Here is a 17,660-nt window from a genome sequence, read left to right as displayed (position 1 = left end):
ATGCACTCTTTCAAAGAATCACTAGCTCCTGTCTCTCCTGGTCTACTTAACTTGTAGTCTGTTCCCCCACACAACAGATGGGTTTTTTTTTTTTTTTAGCTCTCAACCTCATCATTCCAGTTTGTCACTCACAACCCTGTGGTGAGCTCCCAACCCACTTAGGGGAGAAATCAAAAGTCTCCATGGTCCCTGACATTGTTTGTCTGTGATCTCATCTTTACTCCCTCCCCCTGTCTACCTTTTTTGCTTTTCTCCAAGCTTTAACTCTGCCCAGATTTTGTCCTCACCCTTTTGTCTGTCAGTAGTCTTATTCTTAAGGCCAGCAAAAACACATTTATTATTGGTCTTTAAGATTTCACATTGTTCCATAATTTCCCATTATCTTACCTATATAGGTTTACCTGCCTGTGTCAGTGACCGGCTTTCAATTTTTTTTTTCAGTTAGTCTCATAGCCCCAAGAGCTGTCTGATCTTTCTCTGTTGCATGCTCTTTCCTTAAACACACGCCTTAGCACTTGCCAATCATCGTTGAATACAAATTTTCCTATGAACAAAGAATTCCGGTTTGTGTTTATGTAACCACTTGGCATGTAGTAGATGCTCAGTCATTATTTATTGATTCTGTGAATTAATAAGTGATAGCTCTAAGTGGCCCAACTCTATCCCTTTTATAAAAATAGAGGAGCTTGATGTAGAGATGCCAAGAAGCTTCACAGTGTGAGACAGAAGCCCATGTCTCAAAGTCAGGTCTTCCACTTTACTGTGGTGTTTCACTGTTCTGTTTTATAAGAAGAACCCATGTTCTTCTGAAAGAAGAAGTGGGGAAAGGACACTGAGATTATTGAGTGTCCAATATATGGCAGATTGTGTACTAGTGTTGTCCATGTTTTTAAGGGGTGGCAGTTATTATTCTCAGTTTATAGGGAATGGAAACAGATCTCAGAAGAAGCATTTTTCTTATCATACCCAACCATCTACTGACAATCATTGTTAAAGTTCTACTGTGTTGCCTCTCGGGGCCATGTTGGCATCTGAGGCCCATGTTGCCATAGGTGGCCATGTGGATGTCTATGGCCTGTGACATTGCAATGATCCATGATGGTGTCCCTAGCCCATGCTGTGGATGAGGACCATGTTGATGTATGTGTTCTGTACTGCCACCATGCTGAATTCTATGGTCCTTACTGATGTCACAGGCCATGTGGATCGCCGTGGTCCATGTTGTCTCATGTCTCATGGACTATGCATAAGTCCATGCCAGGGTGGGGGTGGGGAAGAACTGTTTTATTTAAGGGACTGATGACTGGGAATTTGACCATATTCCAGTGAATATTGGCAACTCAAAAGGCACAAAATGAACTTGGCATTTCTTTCTTTCTTTCTTTTTTTGTTTTGTTTTAGTTTTGGTTTTTTAGAGGTTTTTTTGTTGTTGTTTTTGTTTATTTGTTCTTTTCACGGGAAGAGGTCACAATTGTGATGGGCTAGACCTGGAATGACTGGGAAATGACTGTGATCATGGTACATTGTGTGAATTCCCAAATAATCAATAAAAATATTATGTTGGTTTTAAAATGAACTAAGGAAAACTTGCCTTTTGTTTGGTAGGAATGTCCTCGTGCAAGGCATGGTGACCCCAGAGCTTTAATGAAATAGTTCTCTGGGCAGCCGTTCTAGACTGAAAGGAAAAAGATGGCTTCACTTAGATGCTAACAGAGTTCTGTAGAATTTTCACTAGACATTTTCACCTTGCCTGCTGCCTTTGCTGATCTGTTTACTATGATGACATTTAGAGTAAAGCAACCCTCGGAGACCTGTGTTTTGAAGGAAACCTGTTTATGAAAGCTGTAATAATTCCTGCATCCTCCCCTAGAGCGGAGGGCATTTCTAAATGAAGACTGCAGTCTGATCAGTTGGTAACGCTCAGATGGTGTGGTTAGAGCAGCCTGTAAAATGTCTTTGCACAGCTAATCTAGAAAGGTGGCCAGCGGGATGCACACGGGGCAAGTCAGCAGTGCTCCAAGCCAGGCTATTCAAATTCTTTTTAGGCAGGAGACATACTGAACACACCAGGCTTTAGATGTGAGTAATTAATAAGAAATGTTGCCTCTCGCATTGCATGTAGCTACACCAAGCCTGCTCTTATATTCTCTTCCTTCTTAGACTCCGTTCTTGGGACTGCGCCTACCATCCCTATTACAGATAAACCTTTTATCATGGAAAGACTTCCTTGCTAAGTTGACCAGGCTGCATTCCCGACTTTAAAGAAGGAGCATTAGCCGAAACGGTTGATGACAAGCCCTCACTACGAAGGGTCACTGCTTGTCTCTGATGCTTCCCCTCTGAGACCGGGGCTTTGCTAGTAGGATGTGGCAGGTGTTTGCTCAAGTTCACCAGCACTCCTATAGACTTGAAAGTTGAGACAGATTGCTATGACAGGCCTTTCTGAAGTCAGTAACCTGCTTCGTACACAAAGTGGGAACTTCCTTTTAAATTGAAGAGAGAGAAAAGTAAAATGAAGCCAAACAGATGAGCAATCCGAAAGAGAAGAAGGCCCTGCTCATCCCAGAGCATCTCCTCAGTGTCTGATCATTTATCACTCCTTCCACAGCTGTGTTTGCAGCACCAGATTGTAAAAACTTACATAAAAATCAAGACGTGCGGCTCTGCAATAACATGGATCAAATATGCACACACACTCACACACATGCACACACACACGCATACACACATGCACACAAACAACTAATGCACTTCTTAGGGCGTTTTGTGTCTTCAAGAATTAACTTCATCAGGACTTCACTATTTCAGTTTTTGTAACTAATTAAGGGAACAAGTAATCTATTACAAAACAAATAGAAAAAAATAGTCTATGTAAGTAGATGTTACAGTTCTAAATATTTCTGATTTTGTGTTCTTCTGAGGTGGGGTCCTGCTAAGTAACCTGACTGACTTGAATCCCCATATGCAGCCCCAGCTGGCCTCAAACTCAGAATGCTCTTCTTTCTCTCAGTTTCCCAAAGTTAGCATTCATTTTATAACTTCTGAACAGAATTACAGAAGATATTGTTATAATCTGCGTTCTAAGAACTAGTATTTCTACTTTCATTGAATCATGGATTCAAAAGTTGTGCCCAGTGTGGTTGGCATTGGTAGAAACAGTATTGCCCTTAGATTGTTGTATGTGGGATAACTGCATGTTTGTGGTGTCTGCTTAGTATTAACCTCGCACATATAAATAAATGAAACTCCTCGAACTTTATTGATACAGGTATGCCTTTGTGTTATGATCATTGCCAAGCTTTAGAAGTTGAATAGGTGCCTAATGGTTACTTACACTGCACTTGTGTCTGTTTTCCTCTGAAAAAAAGGATGTCATCATTTCCTACATTCCCTTCTGATAGAGATGATGTTCTTGTGTCATGGCGCCTGAGGAAGTCTTATTGAGTGCAACAGAATGTAACTGCTTTGATGTTGAGGAAGGAAGCCAGATGCCCAATGGTAAATGCAGCCTGAGAATGAAGCTTCCAAGGTCTGTAGTAGTCATGACCATAAAAAGTTGCCCCTCTGCATGGGTTATGTAAGACCCAAAGCAAGGAGCGTGCAGAAGCATAGCTGAATGACTTCCCACGGCCACACATCTTTCCTAACCCAGATGCTCAGAGAGCTCATGACTGCCATCTATGCCTTCATCCCTAGCCTCTCATAAGCCATGCATGATTTCCACCTACCATGACCGAGTGTCTGTTATTTATGTCTTCCTTGTTTAGGTCTTGTTTAGGCGTCCATGTTGTGGAGACTTCATGGGTGTGGCTTCTCTGAAATTTCTCGGGGACTTGATTTCACAAGATTTGAGTTGGCTGTGGTTTTCTGTAATGGTCTCTATCTGCTGCAAAGAAAAGAAATTATTTGATGATGATCGAGAGCTCCACTTTGTGGGTATTAAGGATGAAAATTTAGAATGCAGTTCAGAATTCTTGTTGGTTCAGTAAAGGGGGGATTCTAGGTTACTCTCCGGGATTCGTGGCCTCAGGAGTCATGTAACCCTAGACAGAAATTACAAGCCACTAAGAAACAATGGAGAGAGAGCTATTCTTCCCTAGGGAGGGTACCACCACCCCCACCCCAGATTGATAATTCAGTACCACGTGGCAGCTGTGAAATAATTTATGTCAAAAAATGTTATTTGATTTAAGTAGATTACGCTGACACAGGAATATGTGTGTAAAATGACAATTAAAAAGAAGACATCGATTTGAGGAGAAAAAGCAATGGGAGGGTGCATTAGGCGAGTGAGGGGATAAAAAGGATGGGGAAAATGTGATTCTGTTTTCATCTCATTAAACAAACAAACAAATGAATTACAGAGCTACTCGAATCTAGTGAACCTAGAAACCCACTCATCACATGTTTTTCACTCAAGTTCTTTCTGCTCACAGTATTGTGTGGTGGGCTGTGAGCTCTGCCCTCCCTGCCTCCCTCCTGCTCCCTGCTCCTACCTCCCAGCTCCCACCTCAGTGTTCACTCTTCTCGTCCCTTTGCTATTACACCCTTTATTACTGATTCTCATCTTCTTCAAGTCTTTGCTCAAGTTTTACTGATTTGGTGTTGCCTTCCCAAACACTCGCTCCATTCATGCTTTATGAGGTATTCCTAGAGTAGCAATAGAGTTGCTTAGCATTCGGAGATCTCAGCTGAGAGCAAGCTATGTTATTTCCTCTGCAAAGTTTGAATAATTTCACCATGCTACTTTATTTAATCCTAAAAGGGACAAAAGTCAATAAAACTTTAGAGGATGAAGGATAAGTAGATTTCGCCTTGTCAGAGTATATACCTGGGTCACTCTACTGAATAGTTTTCAATTCAATTCAACTTGAAATATTTGCTGGTTGACTGTTCCGTAGACTTTATGCAGGAAGATGGAATGGGACCGATGCTTTAAGGTTACTCTGGCAGGGAGCAATAAAGTACTAAAGAAAACAAGTGGTACTTCTATAGGAGGGAGTACTGCTTATAAGTAAAATAGTGCAGTGTTTTCTTTGAGACTAACTGCTACAAAATTAATGACTTTGTTGATTTCAAGTTTGGCCATGCTTCTTGTAATTGGATCATAACAGTGACAGAAAATGAAAGTGTTCTGTCCAGACTTGTTGACATAGTCTACTGAAATAAAAACAGTTTGTATTCAAAATAGCTTGATACCACTTAAAGTTTTGTCTAGGAAATGCAATAGTATGAAAAGAAGAAGTGGAATATTCCTAGCTTCGTGTGATTAATGAGAGCTGGATATGACACATTGTTGGTGTCTAAATATAGCAGAAGATGGCACCATTTAAAATAGACTAATTATTCCTGGTTATGGCTGCAAGGTAGAAGAGGTTGTCTGGAGTTGATTAGAGAGGGTTGCATGTTCTAGGTCACATGAGACAGGTGTTCATTATATATACATATGAGGACATTAAAAGCTGTAACCTTATTTTGATATTTGTTTTCCACACTTGAAGCATGAAATACTTGGTTTATCGTTTTCTTTAAAGGAAATACAATAACTCAAGTTATTTACAGCACCTGTTACATTACTTAGATGATAGCTGGTCTTTTATGCATATTAACAGTATGTCTTAGTGAAAGGATGAAAACAGATGTCACCATTAGCAAATAGAACGGGAAGGAGATTATGTCTTGTCACTTGTCTCTAATTGCACTCTGGAATGCCTGAGAAGATACTGTACCTAATGATGGCTGACTAATTCAGTACACTGTGCAGGGAAAAACCCAGGAAGCTTGCATTTCTCTGCTTTAAAAATGAAAACGAGAAAGCCTTTTAAAGAATAAATTTCTTATTCCTCTAATATTTAATTTAGGTTCTAAAAGTAGAATGTTTGATGAAACTGCTTTTCACGTTCTGATTCAATTTAGATAATTTGTTTCATAGTACTTTGTCTTAATCATATGCTTCAATCCATTAACAGGTTACTAGAATGGGCCAAAATACAGGTCCTGATTTTATGTTCGTTATTTTCCATGCATTTCATGGCGGCCAGTATTTGACTGACAGCTTAGTAATTGTTCAGTAACTTTACTGTGTGCAATAGCTATTTTACTTTCCATGGAACCTCAAAAGTTGGCAGGGATATGATGATGATGAGGCATACAGATGAAGTAGTGATGTCTTAAAGCCTTGACACTCTCACTTTTTTGTGTGAGACAGGGGTAACACATTTCCTTTGTGCGCCCCGAATAAAATTGGTCTGGCTTCATCATCCACCTTTAGAGAGAAGTGGGTGAGGCAGAACCTCTGTCCAGACCACTCTCCAGTGATGGAGTGAGTGAGTGAGAGCCAGTAGCTGGGATCCGCAAATGTGAACTTGACCAGGAAAAGAAGGGGTCGTGGAAGGCAGGGTCATCAGACACCCTGCAAATAACTCATCGCGGCTTGTACTTGATCCTGTATGTCTCTGTTGCTCCTCAGAAACAAAGCTCAAAGCGCTTCACGAGGCCACTGCTGTTTGAAAGGAATTACTGTGGTCTAGTAATGATAAAAGAAGTTATTACTTTGCCAGCTATCACTGAAAGTCCTTGCAGCAACCTTGTTGTGGCTAATAGTTTATCATGAGAAAGAAGAAAAATAAACAAATTTGCTCAAGTCCATAAGAACAAACTCCATGTGTGTAAATTCATTCAAACTGAAAGCAGCAAGTGTTTGATAAGTTATACGTTTTCCAATTTTGTTACTCCAACCAGAATTTTTAGAAGGCAAGATCTATCCTGTGCTTCTTTGGCCTTGCAGAAGTTACCGGCACAAACCGGTTACTTAACACTTTAGATTCATCACCTCTGTGGTGCCACCATGGACGAAATTGCCGGTACATAGAGCTTGTCAGGGAGTGAGGTAGTTTGAATATTTAAGTTCAAAATATCCCGTTGATAATATATTCAAAATTACTAGATCTTACTTGATTTTTTAAGTTGTTTTTTTTTTATTTCTTTCCCTCCTCCTTCCTCTTCTTCCTTCTTCTAATTGTGTAGTAGTAATAACCATTAAAAATGCTAGGAAATTTTTCAGAAAGTTGTTTCATTTTCCCCCGTTGGCTGCAGCTTCCAGGCTTTTAGCAGGCCGCTCAATCTAGCGGGCATGTCTTTCAGACCGACTTTCACCTGATGAAATGCCCTCTCTGGCCTTTACATTTGGTCTATTGATCAATTATCTAAGTCACTTATATTGATACCCATATGCCAAGAAACCCTGCCAGTCAGAGATGCTTCCCAAAGTTATCCGCTAAGTGTATTCTGAGACGTAAAAGCAAAGTGCTTTCTTCCCTCATGTATTATCCATATCCGTGCATAATAATAGCTCATGTGTACGGAGCTTTCTCATGTTCTGGACATTGTACTAAGCACTTAACATTGATTATCTCCACTGGCTTCCTAGCGATTCTTCCTCGTCGCCCACACGTAGAGAAATTGAAAATTGGGTATAAATTATTCTTCATAGTCACAAAGGTAAGAAAGAGATAATGCAGATTTGTTCCCAAGGAAGCCAAGCCTTAGGCTTAGGTTCAAAAAGATAGATATATTTGTTTCCAAAAGTGTCCAACTGTGTAATTGGTTCATTCATATTTTTTTTTTTTTGTACTACAGCACAGCCAACCGTCAAAGTGGTCAAGGATTCAGCAAAGGCAAGGTTTTGCTGTGCTTGGCACGCAGAAGATGCAGGCACGAATTGATTACTCACCACTAGGTCTTGATCAGATCTGTGACACCACTGTTGATTAAATTGCCAGTAAATGGAATGTACCTGTTTCATGTCCTTCAATATGTCTATCATACAGTTGGTACCAGCAGTACTTTTCCTATTATTATTTTAAGAACTTGGGTGTGTGTGTGTGTGTGTGTGTGTGTGTGTGTGTGTGTGTGTGTGCACGAAGTGCACATATGTTTTATCTACATGTATGTAAGTGCACCACATTCTTGCCAGGTCCCTGAAGCAGCTAGAAGGGGGGATCAAATTCCTTGAAACTGGAGTTACAGATAGCTGTGGGCTTCCATGTGGGTGCTGGGCCCTCTGCAAGAGCAGTTACCACTCTTAATCACTGAGTCATCTCTCCAGCCCCTATTATGATTATTTTATTAAAATTTGACACCATTCATTTATTCTTTTCTTATTAGTTCCTGTGTAATGGTTTCTCCTTATTTTACAAGTCTTTTTTTTTTTCTCTTGAGTGTACGGAATATTAGCAAACCTGTCTGCCGAAACTTTAAACTTTCCCCAGGTTTTCAGTGTTTGAGCTCTGTTGTGTTACAGATGACATCAGGACATAACCCAGACGCAGTGTTTCTGAGACCTCTCACAGAAACCTGCGAAGCCTCACTAGTTTCTGGAGTAGAGGGCAAATAGTAGAGAAAGGGAAGAGAGAAAACATTTAAAGGCATGTGCATGAGGCTCCCTGTCCTGAGAAATCTCTATTTAATGCTAACTTGGGAGTGGCCTCCTATGCTAAATTGAAAACGGAATTAAAAATAAATGCTTGGCCAAAGTAAGAGACAATAAAACACTAATAGCTAATCACCGGTTCGGCTCTTGCTTGCCCTAAGTGTCATCGCTCAGTGCTTTCAGAACACTGTGGGACACTGATTGGCTGAACTTCATCTTAACAGTGCTAAGTGGGGGACGGAGGATTGAAATGAAAACTCACTGACAGCAGAAAAATATATAGCAGGCCCCATATTATGTCAAATATATGTGCATGTGTACATATGCATGTGAATATATGTGTGTGTGTAATGTGTGTCCGTGTGCACGTACGTACAGGCCTGTATTAAGTTTACATAGAAGGATAATCTTCTTTAAAAGAGCAGAAATTGCAAGATTTTATAAATGCCTCATGTTCTTTTGCAGTCATCTCTAAATACACATATTTCTAATAAGTTACACCCCTGCTGATTTTTCTAATTTTCTTTAACACATTAGATGTTTTTAAGAAAATTAATTTAAATAGCTGAGAACTAAATATAAAAATAAAAGCCAGTAGTGCCATCTGCTGGACACTTACATTAAGCAAAAATGTATTTGTTTTAAACTACAGATAAATCATGTTTTTAGGTATAGGATAAAAATAGTTTTTGAACCATAGTAACTTTAACCTACAAGACTTGGATATAATTCATTATCTACCATACACAACGCCCTGTTGGACCTCCAGAACCAGAAAAGAAATATCAGAGTAAATACCACTTAGTAATATCATTTGTGAATTTTTGAATTATTAAATGCTTTCAACAATATATTTAAATTCATGAATGTGGGATGGATCAACTGTTACATATATGTCATAATATTTGAATTTTAAAATTTATTTTCACAAAGTCAGTGTTCAATGTTTATGGTTAAAATATAGTTCTTCAATTACGTCAATAAAATGAAATGCTGTTAAGATATTTATCACTTTCTAAATAGACTCTAAACTTGAAGAAAACAAAAAAAATACGGATTTACTTTCATTAAATATAATGTTCACATTTTAAATAGTATGCCTCCAAAATATCAGTCAAGTAAGGCATGTTCTCTTAATCATCGCCATGTCTCACTTGTTGGGCATCTGCTGTGGTTTGGGGGAGCTTTAATGAGTGTGACAATACTAGATTTCTCTTGTCCTTAATCTCTATGTCTTCCATTTCATGGGCTCTTGATGGTGTCCACTTGCCCATACAGTAAAAGGGATACACAATAATTTCTATCTATATGTTTTTGTCTGCAGTGGAGAAAGGAAACATAGCCCATACTTATTGTTTTCAGGACTCAGACTCACCATTCCGCACACATTCCACACATGGTCTGCTGCATGCAGATTTCCCCTAAGCCCCATTCCTCCCTTAATCCTGGGGCAAGCTGTCAGTTTCCTTAAGTATCTGCCTGGGAAAGCAGCACTTACCCATCCCTCCTCTCCTACGGTCTAGTTATGAACGCCTAGATTTTGTAAAGGCAAGACATGTGAAAGATACGGTAGTCTTCTGATTTTTCTGTGGATGGGGGAGTGGACCACACAACAGAGAAATAAACTTGTAAGGACCTGTGCTAACTCCAGAGCGCTCTCTGAATCACATGCCTAACAACTGTTCACTATCTTACCATGATGTCTTCCAGTATATAATTTAAAGTATAAACCATTAATCACTGAACTGACTGTTTCATCCCTGGAATCACGGAGTTTCTTGAACTGAATGCGTTTGCGGAAATAACTCAATGATATTATATAGTGACAAAAATGACTCCCATACAGAAAACTTTAAATTTCAATATCACTGTTTTTATACTACTTCATTTTTTGTATGTATAATTGAAATCTGTGATTTTTCCAATCTTGCTAATCAATAACAAAATGCCAATTCAATATTAAAGGCTATAAATAAATTTCACAAAGGTTTTTACAGTTGCTGACTCATTTGCTGAAATGCCATATAATAAAATATGTACTTTCACTCATTATTTATGGTAGAACACTGTCACATATTAAAAATGGATTTAAGTGCTAAAGCAACAGATGCAGAAAACAAAAATAAATGTGCATATTATTGAAAGTTTCACTCCAGTATTTTGGTCCCAGATTTGATTTCATTTTTAAGATAGTGTCTTGAAAATATGAGATGTGAAAACATTCTCAGAGGAGTGTGTATTGAGGAAGGTCATTAAGATTGTGCTAAGAGACCAATTGATTAGAGTATTACAGGTTATGGAGCAGTTTTGAGGGCATGAGTGTGATGAATCACTTCCCTCTCTTCTATCCATCCATCCGTCTCTCCTTCCCTTCCTTCTTTCTTGCTTTTCTTTGATAATAGAAAGAAAGTCAGTGAGCTTGATCGGGACCAAAGTTACTGTGTCTTTCAGTACTGAATAAGGGATTTACCTGCAAGTAAAGGAAGAAATGTCAGAAGAAAGCAGTTTGAAGGTGTAATAAATTTCCAGCCAGATCAGGATCGTATTCTTTGCCTTCTCGGATGTTTACAACCCTTCTGTGAACATGGCCGATTCCGAATCCACTGCCGTAACACATTTGAGAGGAGTTAATATGAATACAGACTGCCTAGGGCCGGTGGACAGGCGGCCTTGTTAAAGTATGAATGTTGCCTGTCTGAATGGTTTTCTGAGCTTTTGTGCAAAGGACTTGGGAAAGAGCTATCCTGATCCTTTATGTACCCACTCTGGGAAAAGACACTGCACCTTGGTGGCTGTCTTCCTTGCAAATACCCTCACTTCTCCAAAGGAGAAAGTAAGACTCTAGAGGCTTTGACCTCACACATCAATGGAAACACCTCCGCTTCCTAGTAAAACACTTGAGTGTTCGCTCATGAAAGAACTGATAATATTTACTTCTTTGTCATGATCTAAGAGACCACATAGTATAAGAACCAAAAGTATTCACAATAGTAGATCCTGGGACCTCAAACCATCAAGATCAGGGTTGTAGTTTTGAAAAGAAAACAGTATCTTGAAGTCAGTTTGGTGAAAAGCGAGTGTGGGAACAAATGCTATGAATCACCATTGTATTTGCTTTTCCATTATCGGGTTTTGTTCATCTATTTCACCAAAAGTTTACTTTGCTTGGTAAATTCACACTTTCATGGTTCCAGAAATGCTTTAAGTTACAAGTGGAATACACGTTTGTTGTCACCCTTTATGTGAGCTCAGGAGAAGTTCTTAAGAAGGTGAATTTAGAATGATATGTGAACATAGAAAGTTAACGTCTCAGACAGATGTTGGTTTTCCTGTCAATAAAGTAGAAATGGTGCTGTCTGTTTCACAATGTTATTGTAGAGTCAAATGCTTGTATTCCTTCTGAAAACTAATTAAATGGATTATCAGTTCTTTTGCACCTGTCAATATTATTACAAGCACTTATCTCTGTAATTCTGTTGAGTTCATTTGCTATTCAGTGATATTTGATAAGGTTAAAGGGTCTTTTTCCTCTTTAATATGAAATGTTTCACACACAAACACAGCACAAACAGACACATATATACATTTATGTATGAAATGCGTGTATATATACACACAAATACATACACATATATTATATAAGATGTTGTATATATTATATATATGGAGAAAGAGAAAGAGGGAGAACAAATATCATAAACTAATTCCACCTCAGCCTTAAAAACATCTCAGATACTCCTGAGGCACAGAACTTTCTACATACTTTGAGAATCTTCATATATGAATTTAAACAATGTAAGAGGGAGAAACAGAGAGAGTCTTACACAGATTCATTAATGTGCTTGATGAAGAAATTTACACACATATCTATGTAGCACAATCCATGTGCATACATTTAATATGCATATATGCTTCTGTATATTTGTTCATTAGATTACACTTGATATTTATCTTACAGTATCCTCTATTATGATGTATTTTAATCTACTTATCAACTGTAAGAAAGGGTTAAAATTTTGAAGATGAATTTTCCTATTGTTTAAATTTTATTTAGTTAAATTCAAAATTGTTACATAAACATTACATTCATACTTTTAGATAATAGGCTATTTTTATTATCATTAAGTATATGTGTGTGCATGTGTATGTGCCTGCATTTGTGTGTGTGTGTGTGTGTGTTTGGTTGTTTTATTGAGATGAGGTCTTGACTTATAACAGATGCTGGCTGTAAACTCATCTTCATCCTTCAGAGTGCAGAGCATAGAGCTGTGAACCCTCTATCTGGCTTAGTAATGCTTTTTGAGTTAAATATTATACTTTATTTTATTTACTCAGGTTTTTTTTTTTTGCTTTTTTACTCTTTCCTTGAAATATCTTTTTTTAAACTGTTATTGCAAGCATTCTGTCTGTCTTTGTGTTTAATGTAAATAACTCACCTCATTAGAAATCACAAATCATGCTATGTTTGAGTCTGTCTTTTCTAAGCTTCATTTAACTAGAATTATAACAATCTCTAGAATTTTAACAATCTGGCATGGACATCTTTGTCTGATACTGATGCTACACTGCATTCTACTTATGATTCCTAATGAGTTCATTATCTCTGCTATCTCCTGCAACAGTCACTAACCATTCTTTCTCTGTAGTCCCGTGTTTTTATTTTTAAATTAAATCTTTTGTCTTTTTTTGAATTTTGTATTTTTCCACCACTGAGTGGAGAAATCATACGTTTTATTTCCAGTATTTTTGTTGGCTGCCTACCTAAAGCGTTTACTTTCACTGTACAACAATTAAAATGAAGTTATTGATCACCAAGCCTCAGTGCCTGCTCCCAAACAGATCCCTATATCAGAGTTATGTTACCTTGTCAAATAGCATCCCTATTTCATTTTACTCTTTATGGACTTTGCACACTTTATTTCCTGCTCCAACACTCATTTTAAACTATGTTGAAAGCATTTTGCCAGGGTTTCATGATTTTATGCAAGTAAATGAGTTTTTTTTCAGAAATTTTGTCATTATCAACTCATTTGTTAAGTATATATGTTTTCCCTCAGTATGGGCAAGGAAAATTATAACTATATTTAAGTATTATACACATCTATATAGAATGCATATTGGTTTTCATAAAGAAGATATTTGCCCTCATTATTGACCAAATTCTCCATCTCTTATATTTACTAATTGGTTGGAGACCAGTATCATATACAGAAATATTAATGATACATTATTAAGAAATATGAAATGACTTATGAATAAACACCTGAAACTCCACAATTTTGCAATAAAAGGAATTTTATCTTAATGGCCAGAACCTCACATGTTACATATTGTACAAATTTTTTTTCTGAGGGCTGGATGTGGGTTTCGGTTTAAAATGTGTACTTAGTATGCACAAGGCCCTGGGTTCAATCTCATGAACCATACATACATATACTAAAAACAGAGCAAAAAGCTAAAATCCTGAGATAAAAGCCTTTTGGATTGATCCAAGTTAAATGTATAGAATTTCCAAGTTTAAATTTTAAAATGTCAGAAGAATTTTGTTTGGAAACTATTATATCTTTACATAAAACAAATCCTAAGTGAAGAATTGAAAGACTGTCCCTTTAATCAAATGTAGCCTACTGTCTCTATTCTCATAAATAAAAGTTTTATCAGAATGTATCCACAGTCATTCATTTAAAGCCTATCTATGGCTCCTTTCCTAACAGAACAGTGGAAGTTACAGCAAATACTCTATTTCATCATAAAGACTAAAATATTTATTGCCTGACCTTTTACTGAAAAGTTTACTAACACCCATACTAAATCATACTCTCTATTATAGAATCAATTTATAAGAAAACTCTTTCTCAGCCTGACTTCTGAAAGGCTTTTGTTTGCTTAGTTGATTTGACATAGTAAGGATTTGATTTAGGGGCTAGATAAGTGTTTATTCTTGATTCCCCTTATGCTGGAATTTATTTCTGTTTATTCAATTGGGGTTATTTATTTTCTTCCATCCCGCACAATCATTCTATTTACTAGAAGGTATTAGACTCCCAGTGCTGTTCTGTACACATCCTTAGAAATAATCGTCATCCCTGATAGTTTCCTACTAACCCAAACTTACATTGATGGCAAAATATGAAATGGTGAATGTAACAAACAATTCATTAGCAAACGGACCAGGTATTTGTACATTCATTAAGTTAAATGCCACATAGATTATTCTTCTATAAAATTAAATTATCTGATTTGTCAATTGGGAATGCTGTCAACACCATAATCAGCTGTGTTATATGGGAGTTTATACATATTCGTTTTAGGTATATGGGAGTTTATACACATTCGCTTTAGGTATATGGGAGTTTGTACACATTCGCTTTAGGTATATGGGAGTTTATACACATTCGCTTTAGGTATGGATTAAATAGAAAAAGCATCAGTTGGAAAGGAGAAAGTAATGATTCAAGTTCGGCTCAAGAGCTGTTAGAGGTTAAAAAGAAACACATAACATGATCAACCCGCAGTCCAGAAGCGCTACTGAGCATGGGCTTGGCTCACCACCTTGTATGTCTGGGGAGTGCAGCTCTCATGGCTCCCTTCTGCGGCCTGCAACATTAACTGCCAGAACTAACAATGTCATCTATGCAGTCTGTGTTTTAGGGAGCATGCAGGGTCAGTCCACCAGCTCAAACACAGAGATGAATTTCATCAACTATTTCCCAGGATGGACTCCTGGTGAGGTGGTCCAAGACTGTTGACTAGGCTTGGTGCAAGACTCTTTATTCTCATTTCTAATGTGGAGAAATCTTTAACCTGGGAAACTCACTGCGGGTTGGAGGATTTTCTTCCAATCGATCTGTGTATAGCAATTTAAGGCTGAAGGACTTGAATTGATGAATTGAGGAATTTGAGTCTTACTGTAAATGTTCTTTTGGGAAAGGGCTTGCCTGAGCAGCTGTGGATGATACACACCAGAGTAGTAAAAGTAGAATCTCTTGTTGAGATCAAGAAAGATCAGGGTTTGTGACCCCCAGGTAGATTGCCTGTTTCAGCGTTGCGGGGAAAGTAGATTTGCATGCACTGCTTTTCCTCACACAGCTTAACTTTAATTCTCTTTAGGAAAAGTTGTTGAGTTGTCTATCTTCCTTCATTTACTTAGTTTATTCTCTCGTCTCTTTTGCCCAGGAGATTGCATCAACAGTTTGAAAGCTATAAGGAACAAGTGAGAAAAATCGGAGAGGAAGCACGGCGGTACCAGGGCGAGCACAAAGATGATGCCCCGACGTGTGGAATCTGTCATAAGACCAAGTTCGCGGACGGATGTGGCCATCTTTGCTCCTATTGTCGCACCAAGTTCTGTGCACGCTGTGGAGGCCGTGTGTCTCTGCGCTCGAACAATGTGAGTGTCCTGTGAACGCACCAGGTGCCCAGGAGATGAACAAAGCCACCGCATTTGCCAGCATGTAATCACTTGCATGGTCTGAGACTAGAGCATGCATGCAATATGCGCAGGAACACATCTTTCTGCGGCTTGTGTTTTATGGTGATGAACATAGCACCGAATAAGATACTTTGCATATGTGGAGCTTTTTAAATGATTCTCATCTCAATCCAAAACAATAACTGTCCAAAGCACTTAATTTTCGAAGGAAATGTGAACTTAGTAACACTAGGATTATAAAATTCTTGAAAGTAGCTATAAGATATTAAGCAACGGCTAGCTACCATAATAGTAATTTAAGTTTTACTATCAAGACAAATGATTAGCACCATGTTCATCTCACAAGAAGTGGTCAGATATCCAAGGAACATATGGAATAGGCCATTTCCATATGCTAGGGTTATAAGATGTATTTATACCTGAAGAAATTTTCCAATTTTGCTCAAATGAGACCACTGTATTTTGCTGTACCATATTTTTACATTAGCACAAACATTTTCTGCTTTAAGATTCTAAACAAAGAATAAACAAATTCTAGTTTATATCTGTCTAGTGGGACAGACCCTAACATTACAATTTGTGAAATTCAAGACCCATATTAGCAAGTATTTCCTCTAGAACACATTTGAGTGTAATGCAGCTCTTACGTTACCCGCACTAGTACTGTAGAATTATTTGTAGAGAAATTCATATTAATTATTGAGATCTGTGGTATAGCATTGAACACTTGTGATGAATTCTGCCTTAAAAACTTACCAGTATTTAGTCCAAGTATGTATTATATTATCTAGCCAGATGTGATATAAACATATTTTAAATCATTAAAACTTTAAGTACTTTTTTTCTATTTTGGAAAAATCAATTAAGATTGAGAAAAAACTTCTCACGTGGCTGTGTATTAATTAGTTGGTCGTCTGAACTTTAGTATGATATTCTAGAATTCCTTCCAGGGGAATTAAGACACTTAATATAATAAGCACATTTTATAGCTTAATGTAAGGCCAGTGTCATCTCTAAACAAGTGTTTCCTTAGCTGTAAAACAGAGGCTAGTGATCAACTTTTATACTTGTTATCAGAGTGAAATGAAAAGAATTTAAGTGAATGTCCCATGTAGAGAGTTCATAAGATATATTGTTAGTCCCTTGTCCAATTTTTAGCATTTGTAAGTATGTCCTCTGGGATGGGTTTTGCAGGTGGGTCCTGGAAGTGATTCCACTACGTACCAGTCTGAACTGTGCTGGCAATGCAGTTAGTGCACGCCAGCCGCAGGTTAGTGCTGAGTACCCACAGCTGCTGAAGCTGTTAATGTCCCATCGTAGGGTTGAGGCAAGCCAGCTGCCGCCACACAGCTAATCGCTGGTATATTGAAGTTGTTAGTGTCAAATTCAGGTTGTTTAAAGAAAATTGAGCTAGGAAGTGCTTAAATTCTTTGATACAGATACGGACGCATGTTTTAATTCATCCCTCTTACACTAAAATCACCACAACTTGAAATAAATATTTAAAGAAGTAAAAGAAAGAAGGTACAGCTTAAAATTTGTCTTATGAGTAAGAGCAAAATAGTATTTAAGTCTGTTTTCTCTTATGATAAAATATTGAAATACGTATAAATAAATACTACTTTTACTGTTATGGGATAAGTCATCATGCCTAAAGTACTTGTATTTCTCATATATTTATATATGACATTTTATTAGATATTCTTATAAATTTTGTCTCTAACCATTTTCACTGTAATTTTAATAAAATTTTGGCATCGTTCTATGTGTTTAATAAAGTATTTTCAATAATAGGAG

At 37.6% G+C, this 17,660-nt stretch overlaps 1 protein-coding gene across 21 annotated transcripts in view; it reads left to right on the top strand.

Moving 5' to 3' along the window:
* Rims1 (regulating synaptic membrane exocytosis 1) overlaps positions 1-17,660 on the top strand; it is a 483,725-nt gene that overhangs the window by 193,377 nt on the left and 272,688 nt on the right. For 20 of the 21 annotated variants that reach the window (XM_085679438.2, XM_085679458.2, XM_085679423.2 and 17 more), the window contains one exon: positions 15,608-15,821. In XM_085679438.2, the coding sequence (XP_085535564.1) occupies positions 15,608-15,821 (214 nt within the window). The remainder of the gene's footprint in view (positions 1-15,607; positions 15,822-17,660) is intronic. The other variant, XM_085679425.2, reaches the window with a different exon arrangement.

The sequence above is a fragment of the Myodes glareolus genome, chromosome 18 (assembly GCF_982192425.1).
Source record: "Myodes glareolus chromosome 18, mMyoGla1.1, whole genome shotgun sequence".
NCBI classification, from domain to species: Eukaryota; Metazoa; Chordata; class Mammalia; order Rodentia; family Cricetidae; genus Myodes; species Myodes glareolus.
This window is presented reverse-complemented; position numbering and strand designations above follow the sequence as displayed.